This window comes from Misgurnus anguillicaudatus, chromosome 14 (genome assembly GCF_027580225.2).
Source record: "Misgurnus anguillicaudatus chromosome 14, ASM2758022v2, whole genome shotgun sequence".
NCBI lineage: Eukaryota > Metazoa > Chordata > Actinopteri > Cypriniformes > Cobitidae > Misgurnus > Misgurnus anguillicaudatus.
The window spans coordinates 1981366-1999157 of record NC_073350.2 but is presented as its reverse complement, the minus strand read 5'-3'; the positions used below and the strand labels follow the sequence as shown (position 1 = coordinate 1999157).

The 17792-nt window shown below is 38.4% G+C and overlaps 2 protein-coding genes across 4 annotated transcripts in view; one reads left to right on the top strand and one right to left on the bottom strand.

Annotated features, from left to right (window-relative positions):
• The window catches only part of LOC129427369 (taste receptor type 1 member 1-like), a 79547-nt gene that overhangs the window by 43083 nt on the left and 18672 nt on the right, over positions 1-17792 (bottom strand). The gene's annotated exons all lie outside the window — the stretch shown is intronic.
• Positions 1386-15541, top strand: LOC141348988 (uncharacterized). 3 transcript variants are annotated; one of them, XR_012373098.1, is made up of 12 exons: positions 1386-2330; positions 2490-2571; positions 4290-4383; positions 4462-4582; positions 4650-4804; positions 7167-7303; positions 11021-11114; positions 12605-12931; positions 13204-13378; positions 13477-13603; positions 14711-15063; positions 15234-15541. XR_012373098.1 is itself a non-coding variant. In XM_073875732.1 (11 exons), exons 4-10 carry the CDS (start codon positions 4507-4509, stop codon positions 13560-13562), a joined length of 1050 nt encoding a protein of 349 aa, XP_073731833.1. In that variant the 5' UTR covers positions 1386-2330; positions 2490-2571; positions 4290-4383; positions 4462-4506; the 3' UTR covers positions 13563-13603; positions 14711-15541. The 3 variants fall into 3 exon arrangements, 1 of the variants encoding a protein (XP_073731833.1); XM_073875732.1 differs by having other exon boundaries at positions 14711-15541; XR_012373099.1 differs by lacking the exons at positions 1386-2330; positions 2490-2571 and adding an exon at positions 2631-2951.

The window sequence follows — 17792 nt, the reverse complement described above, 5'->3', positions numbered from 1 at the left end:
AGGACATTCAAGAACTTAAAACAAGCCTACAGTTTACACAAGGTGAGGTGGACAATCTGAAGGAAGAGAATGCAAAGCTATCTGAACGTAACAACAAGTTGCAATCTGACGTCTATAAAGTTTGCGACAGTATGCTCACCATCACTGACAAAATGGAGTACCTGGAGGGGCAAAGTCACAGAAACAACTTGGTATTTGAGGGAGTGAAGGAATCGGCAGGGGAAACCTGGGCCGACGCGGAGGAAAAAGTTAAAAATCTTTTGGTGGAGAAGCTACAGCTGCAGCACACGGTGGAGGTGGAACGGGCGCATCGGGTAGGGAAACCTGACGGTGGGAGAGACCGGCCAAGACCCATCATTGTGCAGCTACGACACTGGAAGGACCGCGAAATTATTTTGCACCATGCAAAACGTCTCAAAGGAACTAAAATTTTTATAAACGAGGACTATACGGACACAGTTAAAAGGAAGCGAAAAGAATTGATGCCAGAGTTGAGGGCCGCAAGAGAAAGGGGTGATATTGCTTTCTTGCGATATGATAAGCTAATAGTTCATCAACGCACCAGCACACCAAACCTAGGATAAACATCATGATAATCTGCATAAGTCTGGTATGTTGAAGCACTTCCTTACATATGGTCTCTAATATGTCTACTATAAGAATTTCCGATTTGAACTCTCATGGAAAAATTATGGAACCAAATGATATGGATTTTGTATATTCACAATATGATTTACAGAGCACTGAGATTGAGATTGACCCTGAAAGTAACTTCTTTACGAGAACTGTTAATGATTGTCAATATTATACAGAGGATCATTACAATTGTAAATTTAAAAATGTCCATACATTCTCTGTAATCCACTTTAACAGTAGAAGTCTTTATGCAAACTTTGATTATATTAAGAGCTATTTAAAACAGTTTTCAAATTCATTCAGTGTGATTTTAATAACAGAAACATGGATACATAATGATAGAGAAATGGATTTTAATATTGAAGGTTATGAGTGCATAAGACTGAACAGAAGAAATAAGCATGGTGGGGGCGTAGCTATGTTTGTAGATGTAAATTATGGTTATAAAATGATTGGAAAATGACGATGGTGGTGGATGATATACTAGAATGTCTTACTATTGAAATTTTAAGGGCAAAAAAGAAAAATATAATTGTAAGTTGTATCTATAGAACACCGGGGTCTAATATAGATGTGTTTAATAGGTGGATGGAGGACCACTTTTCACATTTAAATCAGAAACTCATGTTTGTTGGGGGTGATCTTAACATCGATCTGCTTAACCCAAATAAACATAAAAAGACTGACGAATTTATTAGTAGGCCTACTCTATTTAGTATAGGTTTTTTTCCTCTAATAACGAAACCGAGTAGAATTACAAACTATAGCGCGACTTTGATTGATAATATTTTTTCCAATGACATAACACAGTCAGCGGACTAATGATAAATGATATCACCGATCACCTTCCAGTTTTTGTATTAAATAAAAATGAATTTCAAAAAAATGAAGAGGATACTATGTATTGGTTTAGAAGGGTAAAAACAAAGAAAACTACTGAAGCACTTAAAAAAGAATTACTAATGCAAGATTGGAGTAGTGTATATAGAGAAAATGATACTATTAAGGCATACGATTAGTTTATGCGAATATTTCTAAAAGTTTATGATAAAAATTGTCCAATAAAAAAATACTGTAAAAAAAGAAAGTGCAAAGAAAATGAGTGGATGTCTAAGGGATTGTTGAATGCTTGTAAAAAAAAATTCACTTTACAGAAATTTTATAAAATATAGATCAAAAGAAGCGGAGGATAAATACAAGAAATACAAAAATAAATTGACTGGTATCATAAGAAAATGTAAACAGGATTATTATAATAAATTGTTAGATAGCAATAAGAATAATAGTAAAGGCTTATGGAATATTTTAAATAATTTAATTAGAAATAAATCTGGAATGATTAATTACCCACAATATTTTAGAGATGAGGATAAAACGATAAACAATATGAATACAGTAGTTGATACACAGCAAAATCACCAGAGTTAAAATCCTGGTGTTACGGTGTTTCAGAGTAAAGAGTTAATTTCACAAAGTGGAATTTTCAGAAATCAACACAACTGGTGTAAAAATTACTCTCTGACTGGTGAGACTATGAGGAGTTGAACCTCATTAACACGGGTTTTGTGTTAAGTTACATCCGGGACATTTACAAGCTGTTCGCGCCTACACTCGAAACTTTTCTCTCACAGACGCCATTTTATCTGACTGGATGTGCGGAGGAGACAGCATTATATTTACTGGTGAAACACAAAGTAAGTTATTTATTTAAGATTGTATTTTTGTTTAACCATGTTTTTGGCATCAAAAGCTGTTTTATCAATCAAATTTGATTAGTTAAATGTTTTTACGTGGCATCCGGGACTTTTACATGCTGTTCGCGCCTAACAAGCAAATTTTTACCTCACACACAGATTGTATTTTCTTCACTCCTGACGCAGCAGAGCGACAAGATTCTTTGTCAGTAAAGATAAGGAAAAACAGTAAAGATAAAAGGTACGTAGTAAATCATATTTTCCAGATGTATTTATAACCTCACATTGTATTGCATATGTTGTGTAACGTTAATTGATTCACGAGCAAAGGATTAAAATCACCCACAAACTGATTTTCTAGACTTTTCTCTCACAACCCCATTTTCTAGGAGCCATGACGGTTAACTTTTAACTGTTAACTTACTTGTATTATTACTATAATTTATTATCGAAAAACAAATATTAATAAAAAAGTTGAAATATATATTACGGTCACGTGGCATCCGGGTCTTTTACATGCTGATCGCGCCTAAGCTAAATTTACCTCACACGCAGATTGTTCCTTCACTCCTGACGCAGCAATTCGACAAGATTCCTTGTATTTAATAGTAAACATAAAAGGTGCGTATTTTTGACAACTTGTTTTAATATATTTTTTACATCAAAAGATGTTGTATCGATAAAATTTGATTATCAGAACGTATTTTATATTACGGTCACGTGGCATCCGGGACTTTTACATGCTGTTCGCGCCTAGCTAAATTTACCTCACACGCAGATTGTATTTCCTTCACTCCTGACGCAGCAATTCAACAAGATTCTTTGTATTTAATAGTAAAGATAAAAGGTGCGTAGTAATTTAAATCATATTTACCAGATGTATTTATAACCTCACATTGTATTGCAATGTTCTGTAACGTTAATTGATTCAAAGGATTAAAATCTCCCACAAAATGACTGATTTTCTAGTATCCATGACGATTAACTTTTAACTGTTAACTTACTTGTATTATTTCTATAATTTATTATCGAAACAACAAATATTAATAAAAAAGTTGAAATATAACAACTGGTTTGATCGGCCAATTGTTAGTTTTTTGATCAGTGATTTACACGCTGTTCGCATCTAACAGACCCCATTTTGTTGTGTGTGCGGGCAGACAGGATTGATTTCATTTACTGGAGAAACGCACAAAAAAATGATTTATTTAAGACTGTATTTTTGGCAACTTGTTTGATTTGATTTGACTTGTTTTGTCATCTAAATTTTACCTCACGGATTATATTTTCTTTAACGTTAACTCCTGATGCAGAGGGGCAATACTCTTTGCATGTAACAACACCAAAGATAAAGGTTTGTGGTTAATCATATATAACATGTGTATTTATAATCTCACATTATTTCGCAATGTATTGCTTCGCGTAAAGAGTAAATTGTTCTCACAGACCGATTTCGGGGTGCGGAGGAGTATTTTACACAGGTGGTAACGTTAATGGCGTGCATCATGTTCTAATTAAACCGACTGCAGTTAAATACTCCGGAACACGGTTGCCACGTTGTTTTAAATGTTTTAACTCGATACATTTATAAGGTATCTGTCGTGTTTGTAGGACTAATTTCTTGCGCATCTCATCTAAAGCCGTTGTTGCCTAATAATGTATTCCCTGTGCCTAAGGTAAATATTAAAGAAATACTGTATATGAAAAAATCTAAAGCCGTTGTTAACCCTGCATGTGCAGTTACCGTGTGCGCTAGAGATGGGACGACAGAAAGTCAGATTAAAGAACACGTGCGCTGTCTGGGAAGACGGACAGCGCACATGTGTTTGCTTCAGTAAAGCCTACTATATCTCTTTTTCTTTAATCTGACTTGCATTCTATATTTCTGTAACTCGCTGTTTTTTATGGTGTTTGCAATTACCTTCTTAGTACAGCTGTCACCAGAATGTGTTTTTTTAGGTGAACGTCATGTTTGTAAAAGTGCAGTTCCAAGGCTCTAAGAAATTCATCAAGCTGAACGATGGATTCACTTTCACTGATTTTATAACTGAAGGCAAGTGATTAAAAGTTTTTAGCTCATATAAAAAGAGGTTTTGATTCTTATACTTGGAATGCTTTTTTTGGTTTGCAGTGCAAAGCAGATTTGAAATGCACACTGGAGCAGACTTGCGGATATATGATGAATCCCACACCGAGAGAGTTGCTTGAAGCAGACCCAAAATCAACGTTAATCATTGAAGAACTTAGTAAAGGTATTTTAATATTTCCAATTATAAAATCAGAATCTTTATTTGTTCTTATAATTATATTTTATTTTAGTTTGTGTGTCAGAGGAAGCAGCCAGCTCCTGCACAGATACGCAGTCAATTACAAGTCCTTCATCTAGTGAACTTCATGTGTCCTCTGGAAGATGGTCCAAGAAATCCAAAATGTCAGAGCAGAGTGATGAATTTGGGGCAACATCAGCTAAGGAGGTGACATAAATTGCATATTTGCTTATGTTGGTTTCTTGTTTCATTTCCACAATTTGCAAGAATTAAAATAACACGGTTAAAATAAATGATTGTAAGAGGTGTTGAATAATGCAGCCAGAGCTATGATACATCTATCTTTAAGCTAGATTAATATTATCCTCATGTTGTGGGCTTTTACTACATGTCTGTAGTAGGGATGTTAACAATTAAGCAATCTTTGATTGGTGAAAAATTATACAAGTGCGGAGAAGTTAAACTGGCAAAGATCACAATGATGCTCGATGCCAAACACACGCTTGGGCTTTTTATCCTCTAGGCTGGCTGCTAACGCAACGAAATGGCATCCGCAGTGGATCTGAGAGGGTCCGATGCCGAAAATCTAAACACAGTTAGGATACTGAAAGCAAAGACCCTCTTCAGGGAAGCCTGCAAGATTGGCATAGCAACGCTGCAAAACACAGGGAAGGAGACCAGAAGCCGTTTTTAATAAACAGATTAAAATGTAAAACTTAAATTCTGGCAAGAAACTGTTAAATGTAAACTGTAACTGACTGTCGTTACACTCTGAACGCCCGCAACATATATCATTGATCATTAGGGCTGGGCGGTATGACGGTATATTCCGTTACCGCAGAATAAAATGTCAGACGTAACAGATTTTTCTATTCCGCGGAATGCAAATAAGTGGGCGTGGCTAACTCTGCCCTCCAGCATGTTAGACTGAGTGTGACGGAGAAACATGTAAAATAGTTCACATATAAAAAATGAACGAGTTATTTGTGTAATTTTTATAATAAGTGCCAGTGAATCCACCGCGGGTCACGCAGCGAGACTCTTGCTTGCTCGCTCTCGCGCTCTCTCTCTCTCTCTCCTCATGCAGCAGCCGGCCGGTCTCTCGCGTGCAGAGGTCTCTCTAGGCAAGCGCAAGGAGCTGTGACGCCAAATAAAGAGTTCTTCTCGCACATAATGCTAATGTTGTAAAGTTTTCTGAACTTTAAGCATGCTAAGACAAAACTCGCGTTTATATCAGTGACACGTGCGAAGATGGAGCGATGTAGTTTGACGCGCCATTTGCTTGTACAAACATATTTGATCGGAAAGACGAGAGAGAGATGCAAGTGTTGAGGTCTTATAGAAAGTAAAGGGCGTCAAGACCTTAAAACAAACTTTATGATCATCACATCATAGCACCAGTCACATTTATAATATCTAGAGCTTCTTCTCTCATATACAGGTATTTATCCTGTCTGTAGGTTTTTGCATATATTTATACCTGTTCATTTTACATATTGCATATGTTTAATGTAATGTATGCATAAATTCGAAATACAATGAAGCCATACTATAGCTTCAATAGTCTATAAAGTTAATTACTCAATTAAAAACAAGATTCTGTCTAATCAAGACTTATCTGTTATCTTTTCACGTTAACATTATTAACTTTAAATTGCTCATATTTTAAAATTGTGGTGAGCATTTAGTTAAAAGCTATAGTGAGTGGTGTATTTCTGTACATTTTTATCATCAAAAAACAATATAAACTGAAAAACATGTATACTGTGAAATATTCCGTTCCGTGAAATAAAATGACTCATTCTGTGGAATAGATTTTTGGTCATTCCGCCCACCCCTATTGATCATCATTGCTGTTTTATCAAAACACCAACTACATTGACTCATTTTACAATCCCACTAGCATGTTATTTAGACAAAATAAAATCTTTTAATTCGTGTGAGGAAGCTGGCATTTTTACGCACACTTTTATGTCATTGGCTATATGCCACTGCTGTAATGGCTTATTGCACCATTACTGTTAACGATTATTCGATTGATTGATCGTTAATTTAAATGATCATCTAATATGGGAAATTGTATAATTTGACATCCCTAGTCTGTAGCTGTTGGGACAGCAAAGTGTGTTGCAGAACCTTAACTGTTTAGCATAACAAGCAACATTCTCTAACTAATACAAAAAAAGTTAAACTTGGATGAGCAACAACAAATTATGCATAAACATAAAATAGCACAGAACCTGAAACTGATAATTACCTTACAGAAAAACACATGTGAATGTGTGTGTTTGGAACAGGTTTGTATGAATTCCATGTGAAACGCATGTGCATAATGTGGTGACAATTTTTTTTTACATGTGATCCACAGATTTCACATGGGATTCACATTAAAATGTTCCCAAAACACACATTTCACATCTGAATTTGCACATGTGAAATCCATGTGACTATTCTGTAAGGGTTGGCCCATGCACTGACAGTAAATATTGGAGTAACTGACAGCACAATTTTTGTAGGCTAGATAACATTGTTTTAAACAATTTTCTTTTACTGTTTTTTTTTTACCTAGATGGTTCTTACTGCCATAAAAGAAAAATCTAAAGGAGATGACATTCTTGAAGAGTACAAGGCCACCAACACCTTATCAAATGAGATGAGAAGAGCTCTTATTAACATATTAGTGGGACACATGACAGAGAAACATGGGTAAGTCACATTTCCATGTTTAGGAGTATGTAATTGTTGTTCTGTTTTGTGATGTATTGTTGCGCAATGTGCCCCATAGCAGGGCTCGAAATTGCAACTATTTTGGTTGCATATGTGACTGAAATTTAATCTGTGCAACCTTAAAATATATTTGGGAGCATTTGTGCGTCTGCCCATTTTGTTGTGATTTGAATTAATTAAATCAAGCCTTGATTTAAATTAAGTCGCACCACAACAAAATGGGCAGCCGCACAATTGTGTATGCTGTGTGCTGTCCCAGGTTCAGTGTTTTCTCCAACGTTACATAAGTTAATGGTGAAATTTGATTGGTTCTTGCGTTTAATGAATGCCCGCAGATTGGCTAACATGAGCGTCAATCATTCCTTTTCGGCGTGCTACGTTGGTGCGCAAACAAATCACGAAAATGTGAAAAGCCAACCCGTGAGTATGATGAGAACGAGCCGACTACAGCCAATGTTAATTCAATTCAATTTTATTTATATAGCGCTTTTCACAAAAGTCAGTTGTTTCAAAGCAGCTTTACATAAATAGAAGCAGTGAAAAGCAAAGAAAAACGACAGATAGCACAACAAAATACATGATAGCATAAGCAGTTAACTTGTTACTACTGTAATTGATAGCAACGATCCGGATTCAAATGCACCTCCACCACCACCGGAAAAAGGCTTAACGTTAAACCTTTCGGAGAGATTGGCTCCGCTATGAAAATGGCTCAATGTACTGCGTTTACTGTAAATCCTGTGAAACGGAGGTTGCCCAAGTTGGTGGCGAAATCCACACATTTTATGCACGAGACCTTGCTTAAACATGGCGTAAGTGCCAAAAACACAAGTGTCATGACAAATGTGTTCATTATTGATGGAGACACTGACCTGTTTGTCAAAGAGTGTTTAATAGTATATGTGTGCATTAGGGTTGTGCCGATAGACGATAGTATCGTGTATCGACGATCTTCAGCCATATCGCCAATGGCAGGCTTTCATGGCGATAGTCAAGACGATAGTTGGCGAATGGTTATTATTATTATTATCATCATAGTTTTATATGTTATAAGTTTTACCCACAATGCATGCTTTTCCTCACATGAGGGTTTGTGGGCTTCACTTTACGCGGAGAGCTTGTAAAGAGAGAATTCCTTCTTGCACGTACCTGCACTTAATGCGCGCGTCTTGGTCTCCTTCTACCCCTAATCCAGCGCGCCGCGTCATGAGCAGCTGCGCTTCTCTCTGTCTCACGTCCACGCGCTCTCGCGTCTGTCCCCAGTCTAAACATAAACTAAAGTAGTAATCCTTATTTGTTCAGTTTAATGCGTTTCATGCGAGCTGATGCAAACTTTACTTTTTGTTTAAAATATGACCCGCTGCATATTAGCGCCTCACTCTCGCGTACGTGCAGAGAGCTGCGCTCTGTCCGAAGTCAGATCACTAGGTATTAATCCTGTTTATGATATGCATTTCAATGAGTTGTAGCAACACGTCCCTCGTGTTTAATATATGATTGTGTTTAAAATATGATCGCGTTCCGCTGGATCGATGCGTTTAAAAAGGCACCTCATGAGAGCACCACTGCTTGACACGTGTAGTCTTCTGCAACAGCACTAAATAAATGCATTGAATAGTTTGTATGTGCGCGCACGTGTGTGTGCGTGCGCAGATGCATGTTTTTACAGTTATTAAGTAATCATGATAGGGTTTTAATGATGCGCTCGCTTTAATGGCATCAGTTTTAAGAAGGTTGCGGTCATGACGGTGTTACGGTCTTGTTTTTTTGGTCCACCCATCAAGTGACTTGTTATAATGAGTAAAAATTAACAAATAAAAAATAAGAGTAAACTACTGCCACGCCCCCCGATAATATCGTGTATCCCCAATCTCACAGGCTGACAATAGGATGATCTGAAAATAGGGCATATCGCCCAACACTAGTGTGCATCCTGCTAGGCTGGGTTTACACTTTGCGTTAACATGCGATCTCGGTGATCTGATCACGCAGATCGGATCATCGGGATATCAGGACACGGCACGTTTACATTTGTCAACATCAAAGTGGCTTCTGTATCTGGATGACTGTGTGTGTGTAATCGGATCCCGTGTGGGGAGACGCGCTGGATGAATAGCTATCAAGAAGTAAAGTAATGTAATTTACAAACACATTATTCACAACAGTGAATAAATGTATTTGGTTAATGTTATTATGGTTTGTATGTGTTTTCAAGTAACTTAAAATGTGTTAAATGAGAGCGAAACAGACGACTGACCAAAAAGAAGCGCAACATTCATGCAATGACCTTGATATGTCGCCATGGAAACTCAAACATTATAACGATCCATTAAATTCTGACATGAAATATTAAATCACTACATGAATATTTGGAACATATTAAACATTTACCTGAATAACTTAAAAATACAATCAGCAGTGTTAAAATGCTCTTGTATATCGATTTTATTTCAAGATACTTTCAAGCTTAGCTAGCTAAGTGTGTGTGGACAACATCCAGATACAGGTCGCATGTTAATGCAAAGTGTTAACGCAGCCCTTAAGGGACATCCGACAAACATGCTTGTAGTCGATGTTGAGTTGGGACAATGCTGATGTTATGTTTATGTTGTATTTTTTAAATCATTGCCTTTTTAGTAGTTATAGGATACTGGTAATGCAGTTATCAATTCTCATATATATTAGCCTTCTATATTAAGGTTACTTTTGTAATGTAATAATTAATCAGTGTTTTATGTGTTTGTTAGATTTTCTATTGTAATCATGTTACCTGTAATTGTTCAATTAGTATTGCTGCTATACTAATTAAACAGCATTTGGATAATATTTTAGTTATCTATGCAGCAAAAGTAAAATGGACCAAGCTCACAAAGCGCTCACACAGCTAACTGTCAACACAAGCGTGATCACTAAACTTAAGTTTTCTTTGTTGTTTAAAGCCTGGAATACACTGCAGGATGTTTGCCCTTCTATAAGATCATTAGTTTATCACACTGTGCGACATGGATCATTTAAACTCTGGTACGACAGGCATGTAGAAAGTACGATGATGACACGGAAGCTTCGGCGGCAGCGTCACGCATTAGCGCGACGTCACCAGCATGCGCTCGTGGTAAACAAATACCAGCATGCAGGTCGTAGCAGCAAACGCACTGTGCGGTGACCATGCCGAATTTCTGACAGTGTCAGAAAACTATCGTAGGCTATCTTTGGATGCAAGACCGGGAAAACGTCCGTCTTTGAACACTCTCACTGTAAGACATGGGACCACTGATGAAGAGCCACGATCACAGAAATCGCGACGATTGTTTCACAATGGCAATCTTTAGTCTGGGACAGCTAATAATCGTGCAGTGTATCCCGGGCTTTAGTGAACATAAACGGCTGTATGTTTATCAACATATTGAAGCATTGAAAATTCAACATTTTCAACAATGTGTCCACCCCGCCCCTGGAAAATTTTCATTTTTGGTTTTCTTTTTTTTCTTTTGCTTTAACCCCTGTATTCAACGCAATGAAATGTTAAAGTCCTTTCTCAGTTACCTGCCTGTTTGTGTGATAAACTGTACTTGTGGATGTGGTTTTTGAGATTACGTTTTTATATGTTACGACATTTTGTCTGTGCAACAAAACTTAAAACCTCTGTAGCACCAGTGCTAAAATTGACAGCGTTTTGCATGTACATTGATTTTATAGGAGGATTCCACCTGTACAGCAGAGAGAGCAATATGCCCTTGGAATAGTGACTTTGTTTCCGTCATTGAAAGACCCATTTTCTAAGAAGGGATATGTGAGTTGATTATTTGTATTTTTTATGAATGATAAAAAAAATACCCCATATCTTATTTGGCTTCAAGTAGGGCTGGGCTATTTTTTATTAATTTGAATTGACGTTTTTATGCTATTTTATTTAAATCGGGATATCGATTTTAAATGGACATTCTTTACAGTCAAAGTGAAACAGTGCTGACATTCTGATTACACAGCAGGGTTTTCCTTCATTGAAAATTAAATGTCAGCCACCCAGGCAAAATTTTGGAACTTCAATACCAAGTAGGCTATATTATTTTATGCGCTTTTGTTCTGTGTACGCTGTGGGATAAGTAATGGAGATTGTCGTTATCCTTTTGTGTGCATTCCCACTCTTCCTCTTTTTTAAGCGATCTGTCCCTAAGCTCTATTCGTCAAAAAGTAGGGATGTTAACAATTAATTGATTTAAGATCATGCACTTAATGTGTGCCACAATTCTCAATATAATATTGAACCGTTCTGTACGCGCATGTGAATTGCGGTTTTTCGGTTTATCCATCCAAATCTGTCAGTTTTATATTTGTTGACAAAATTATTTATTAAAAAATGAAACAAATCATAGGAGAATGTTATGAATGGTTAAAAGAGAAATAATAGTTGAGTTTCGTTTAACGTGTTACTTAACAAGGCCTAATTTCTGCATAGATATTTAAAAAGTTATTTGAATTTATTTTATATTTATACTATGTTGATAACACTCTTTAGTGCACTTGAATTAGAACTTCAGTTTTTTTAACCAGATGAACTTCAGTTTTTTTAACCACCTTGTGAAAAGAATGTTAGTGGAATGAGAAAGTTACTGCAGTATTGTTGTAGTTATGCATTAAGTTAACTAGTAAAAAAATAGAAAATCAGCGCTGTAAATCGGTCAAATGTTCTGAAAAAAATCTAGATTTTAAAATCGACATGAAATGGAAGTAACAAGTGTCTTATTTACCCCGTGGTGATGTATATTCGAGTGAAACCAGAGAACTGGTTGGATCTGATTGGATGATTTGAAGTTGGGTCGTGTTGCTAATTGCTGCGATCTTCTCCCGGACCCCGCCCACTTGCCATACCATATGACCGGAAGTAAAGAGATATCATTTTGAGGAGGGGAGGAGATTTGCGTTGTTGAATAAAGATTATGAGGGCATATGAATTTTTCATAAAATAATGAAGCTCACAGATCATTTGTAAAAAATACCACAATATTCCAAAACAAATTAAAGTTTTTCATTTTTATTTCATTGAGACTTTAATTTTTTGCCATATCTCCCAGCCCTATCTTTATGACATTCTACGTATATATGCATTCTTTTCCTTAGCCAAACATGGTCAGAGTTATATAAAATAATATACTTACTGAAGTCACATTATTATTTACTTTGCAGTCTCTCGCTAACTTATACTTTAACCAAAATAAAACCTGAAACATTCACTCATTTCACCTACTCTGATTTTTGACAATCTTATTTTTATACATATAGGAGCACTTCTATGATGCTGCAAGTGGGAGTGGATATCTTGCTTGGCGTCTAAAGACTGTCCTTAGAAACACTCGTCGCACTGAAAAAACTGCGCCTACATCTCTACAAGGTGGTCCAAAGGTCAAGAGAGCTATTAGCTTAGAACAACAACTTGATGGCGATGCTGCTTTGGAGGCCATTTCGCTTCTCGCTCATACAGAAGTTGAATCAACTATTTTTGAGAAGATGAGACAGACATTTCGTCATCGCCAGGAACTTGTTCAAAATGCAGATACAGCAACAAATGTTTTAAAAACCTTCCCAAGGTTTTTAGATACCAAAGGATTGGTAAGTAAATTTAAATTGAGTAACTGTTGCTTCAATGCAGGGGTATCTAAAGTATGTCCCGGAGGGCCGGTGTCCTGCAGAGTTTAGGTCCAACTTGACTTGACACACCTGTCTAGAAGTTTGTAGTCTGCCTAGTGACACCTTAATTAAGTGCTTCAGGTTTGTTGTTTAGGGTTGAAGCTAAACTTTGCTGGACATTGGCCTTCCAGGACCGACTTGGGACATCCCTGCTTTAATGCATGGGTGTCTAATTCTAATGACTATTTTTTAAGGTGAATCAAGATTTTGAACTTCTCTTCAATTTGGACACATCTTCAAAGTTAATGGAAAAGTGGGACAGAACCTTAAAGCCAAAAATTATCCAGGAAGCGAAAAACTTGACTCAGACCCCTGCTGTTCAGCGTTTTCTTCTGTCAGCTGAGAAATCCTCAGAAAAAGCCAATTCAGGTGTGCTAAAATGGTTTATTTTAAATAAGTTAAAATTATTGTCATAATCATTTCACATAATATGGATTATAGGTTTTTTACTTTTTCTTTTACCACAGCCTGGGACAGTGATTTGTCTACGCTGCTGCTGCTTGTTCACCTTCGTCCACCATCTGCTGGGCGGAAAAGATGGCTGCAAAAATAAGTGCCACCAATGCAGCTGACAAACTTGTTCTGTTTCATAAGGTATTAAACATATTTTTTCTTATGTACCTTTTAGGGATGCACCGATAGGATTTTTTTGGGCCGATTTAAACAGACAATTCTGGCCGATACCTATATTAAACACTTGTATACAATACTATACAGTTGTTCTATTAGCTAGTTTATTTCTGCATCAGATTATTTTTACTGAACATGGATTTGATCTAATTAACATTCAACTGACCAACATAATAAGAGAGGCACAAGTTAAGCTAAAACAAATCTAATAAGACAGCATGACAACCTTCAAAGGTGGTTTTTGCTATTCAGCATTTATTTTATTAACAACATTAACTCATTTTTTTTTACATATAATGGATTTCTTTATGCATTTAATTAATAAACAATCGGTATCGGCCTTTCTTGTGCTATTGCCGATATGCCGATGGTTTCAAATTCATCAAAAATCGGTGCATCACTGGTACCTTCTTATGTCTCTTTCTATTATTCTACACTATTGTACTATATTATTAAATGTAACAATAATTTAAATGTGAGTCGAGGAAGTTATCTGTGCCACCCTGGTGGATAAATTAGTGTCTTTTATATTAAAACAATAGTGAGATACACTACCAGTTTTGATGGGTAACACTTTATTTCGATAGTCCACTTTAGACATTTTACTAATTATAAGTAACTTTGCAACTACAAATCTTTAGAGTATTAGTAAATGGTCTGCGTAATATCTGTTAACACTTTATTGTGATGATCCCTCAACAGACATTCAACTGTCTATAAGTATCTTTGCAGGTGCATGTCAACTTATTTCACTAACCCTAACCTCTTCCCTAATCCTTACAGTCTACTTGTATTCTAATGACAGTTAGTTCACATATAGTTGCAAATGAGTAAAAGTTAGTTGCCATCTAGTTGCGAAGTTATTTGTAGCTGGTAATCTTTTTTTCCAACCCCAATTTGCAATAATTAGTTTTATTATTTTTTTAATAGAGTAGTGGTTCTCAACTCTAGTCCTCGGGTCCCCCCTCCCACAATGTTTTAGATTTCTTTTTATCAGTTTTCTATTATCATTACAAGGTCAACTCATTACCTTGCAAATTTTGCTTAAGACTGTTTGTTTTTCCTTTGTAGTCATGTTGCAGCATTGATGAGCATCTAGGGAAAGTTCAAAGTCACCAACCATATCTTCTAGCTGTGGGGAGGAGTCAAGATGAGATTGACAACTACTACATTGCTCTGGATAGTAAACTTATACCATGTCAAACAGCTAGTTCTCTGGGTGCTTTGGATGAGCTCTTCAAAGTGCACTATGTTTTTAACATTTCCTATGACAATGCTCTCGACAATTTCTACACATTTCTGCAGACCACTGTCTACAACATAGATGTTGGGAAAACAAAAGAGTCTCCACGAGTGAAAGAGCTGCGAGCCAAATTCCTGAATAACACCTAAACTGAAATTTAAGAGAGAATGCTGCTGTCACGGTGGGTAAATACACTGCTCTCTCTGTGTCTCGTGTATAGTGTTTACTCACTTGTGATGGCATGTGCTCGTTATCCTGATTCCCTTCACCTGTGTTGATTGTCTCACTCCAGCTGCTCATCATTACAGACTCTCCATATATATACTCACTCTGCTCTCTGTTCCTCGTCAGATCCTCGCTCTTTGTTTGGCCTCCGTGTCTTTCTGGTTTGTTTGTACAGCGTGTGTGGATTGTATCGTATCGTGTCGTCTTCGTGTTGGATGTTCCGGTCTCCGTTCCTGGATTATATTCCCTTCAGACCTACACCACCAACGACCACAACCACCATCACACGCTTTACCACCGTAGTCCTTCGTGCACCATTACCATCATCTGGACATTGTGTTGTTTAAATCCCTGTGTTTGTCTTCATCTTAAAATAAACCTGTGTTATTTTCCTGCATCTGCTTCCAGCGTGTTCTATCGTCACAGAAGGATCTGACCAGAAATGGAAGCAGCGGGAAATCACTCCCCATCTCCTCTCGAAGAGTTTCTCCAGCGGGCGGTTCAGAGGATGGACCGTCAGGATAAAGTTATAGAGGAGATGGGTCGAGGAGTCCAAGTAATGGTGACGAAGGTGTCCGAGCTGACCCTACAACAACAACAACTACCTCCCACTGCGCCTCCCACACCCCCAGCTACATCTTCTCCACCAGAGGGCGCCTCTCAGTCGGAGCCAAGACTTCCCATTCCGGACAAATACGCGGGTGAGCCGAGTTTTTGCCGCACATTTTTGTCTCATTGTTCTCTCCATTTTGCTTTGCAACCCAGAACTTTTTCCAGTGAGCAAACCAAGGTGGCGTTCGTGCTCTCTCTCCTGACTGGGAAGGCTGCCCTCTGGGGGACGGCGGTGTGGGAGAACCGTGACGACTGCTGTTCTTCGTTCTCCGCTCTATCTGATGAGATGAAGAGGGTTTTTGATCGCTCCGTCGCCGGGAAGGAAGCCGCGAGACGTCTCTCAGAGCTCCGTCAGGAGGATAAGACCGTCTCTGACTACGCGATCGAGTTTCGCACCCTGGCGGCGGAGTGTAGGTGGAACGAAGAAGCGCAGTGGGACCATTTCCTGCATGGGCTGGCTGACCGCATCCAGCAAGAAATCCATATGGTGGACTTACCCACGTCCCTGAATGCTCTCATCGACCTGGCCATCAGGGTCGACGCCCGACTCAGCCAAGCAGCACGCCGGAGAGCTACCACATCGTTACCCGTAAGACTGGATCCTCTCCAGACCAGCCACAGCGGTGCGGTCAGCCCCCCCAACGATCTCGAGCCCATGCAGGTTGGTAGAGCTCGGCTTTCCCGGGAGGAGTAGCTCCGGCGGAGGTCCCTTGGATTGTGCCTATACTGCGGTAAAGCCGGGCACCAGATCCATCAGTGCCCGGTAAAAGACCAAGCCCGATAGTAAATCTGAGGCTACTATCGGGCGGGATCTCCTCCATGAAGACCTCATCGACATCTACGCTCCTCCCGGTGAAACTACGGTGGTCCACTCATTCTCACGACTGTCACGCACTGTTGGATTCGGGAGCTGAGGGGAGTTTCATCGATCACGTCACTGCACGTAAGCTTCAGATACCTCTCACACAGCTTACTCACCAGATTGCCCCGTTCGCACTTAATGGACACAAGCTTCCTACCATCACCCACATCACGGAACCTGTGTCACTCATCACATCGGGCAATCACCACGAGAACATTTCCTTTTACGTCACAGACTCCCCTCTCTCACCCATTGTTCTTGGACACACCTGGCTTCACCAACATAATCCGAAGATCGACTGGCGTCTTGGGACGGTCATCAGCTGGAGTGAGGGGTGTCACAAGTCTTGTCTTTTGTCTGCGTGTCTAACTGTTTCTGAGTCTGTGTTTCAGGGGGAAGCAGTGGATTTATCTAACGTGCCCGCAGAGTACCATGACCTATCCCACCTCTAAGTGTAGACTTGTTTGTGCTCAACACGGTTGCCGAAAGCAGTTTTCAACGTACTCTGGTTTTAGGAAACATCTGGACAATATTCATGTTCCTCGTTCAGTTTTTGCAAACTTTCCTCATGCTGATTGTTTAAGTCAGTCAGATGCAGTTCAGACTGGACCATCAGATGAAGAATCTCTTCCAGAAGCTATTTGTTTTGAAAGTAGGCCAGTTCCTTCTAAAAAGGATGTGAAGGACATGTGTGTCTCAATTGTTGCAAAACTACAGGGAAGTGGTGCTTCTAATACATCAGTTTCATCAATTATATGTGACCTGGAAGAGTTTACCACAGAGTTACAATCATTAATGAAGCAAAATTGTGTTACAGAAGACTCCTCTGAAATGTCAGCACAGTGTTTTGAAAATCCATTTACCAGTTTTAATTCTGATGCTAAACGAGCAAAGTTCTTCAGTGAAATGTGGGGAATTGTTGAACCGTTGGAAATAGTTCTTGGTGTTCGGTATGACAGTAGACGAAACAAAAGAACTGGGACCTATAGGAAGTCACTGGTAAACACTGAGTTTGCAGCGAAAAGAGTTTGGACCAATGAACTTTTTCTCTCTTAATGAATATAGCTTGAGTGACCGGATGGAATTCAAGCGTAGTTCAGGCAGACCACTGATCGCTAACTACTCCAGCTGACGCTCAGCTGCTTAATCACTCTCACCTGCTTTAATCAACAGTATTTAAGCAGTCAATCAGACGCTCTGTAGCTACTCTG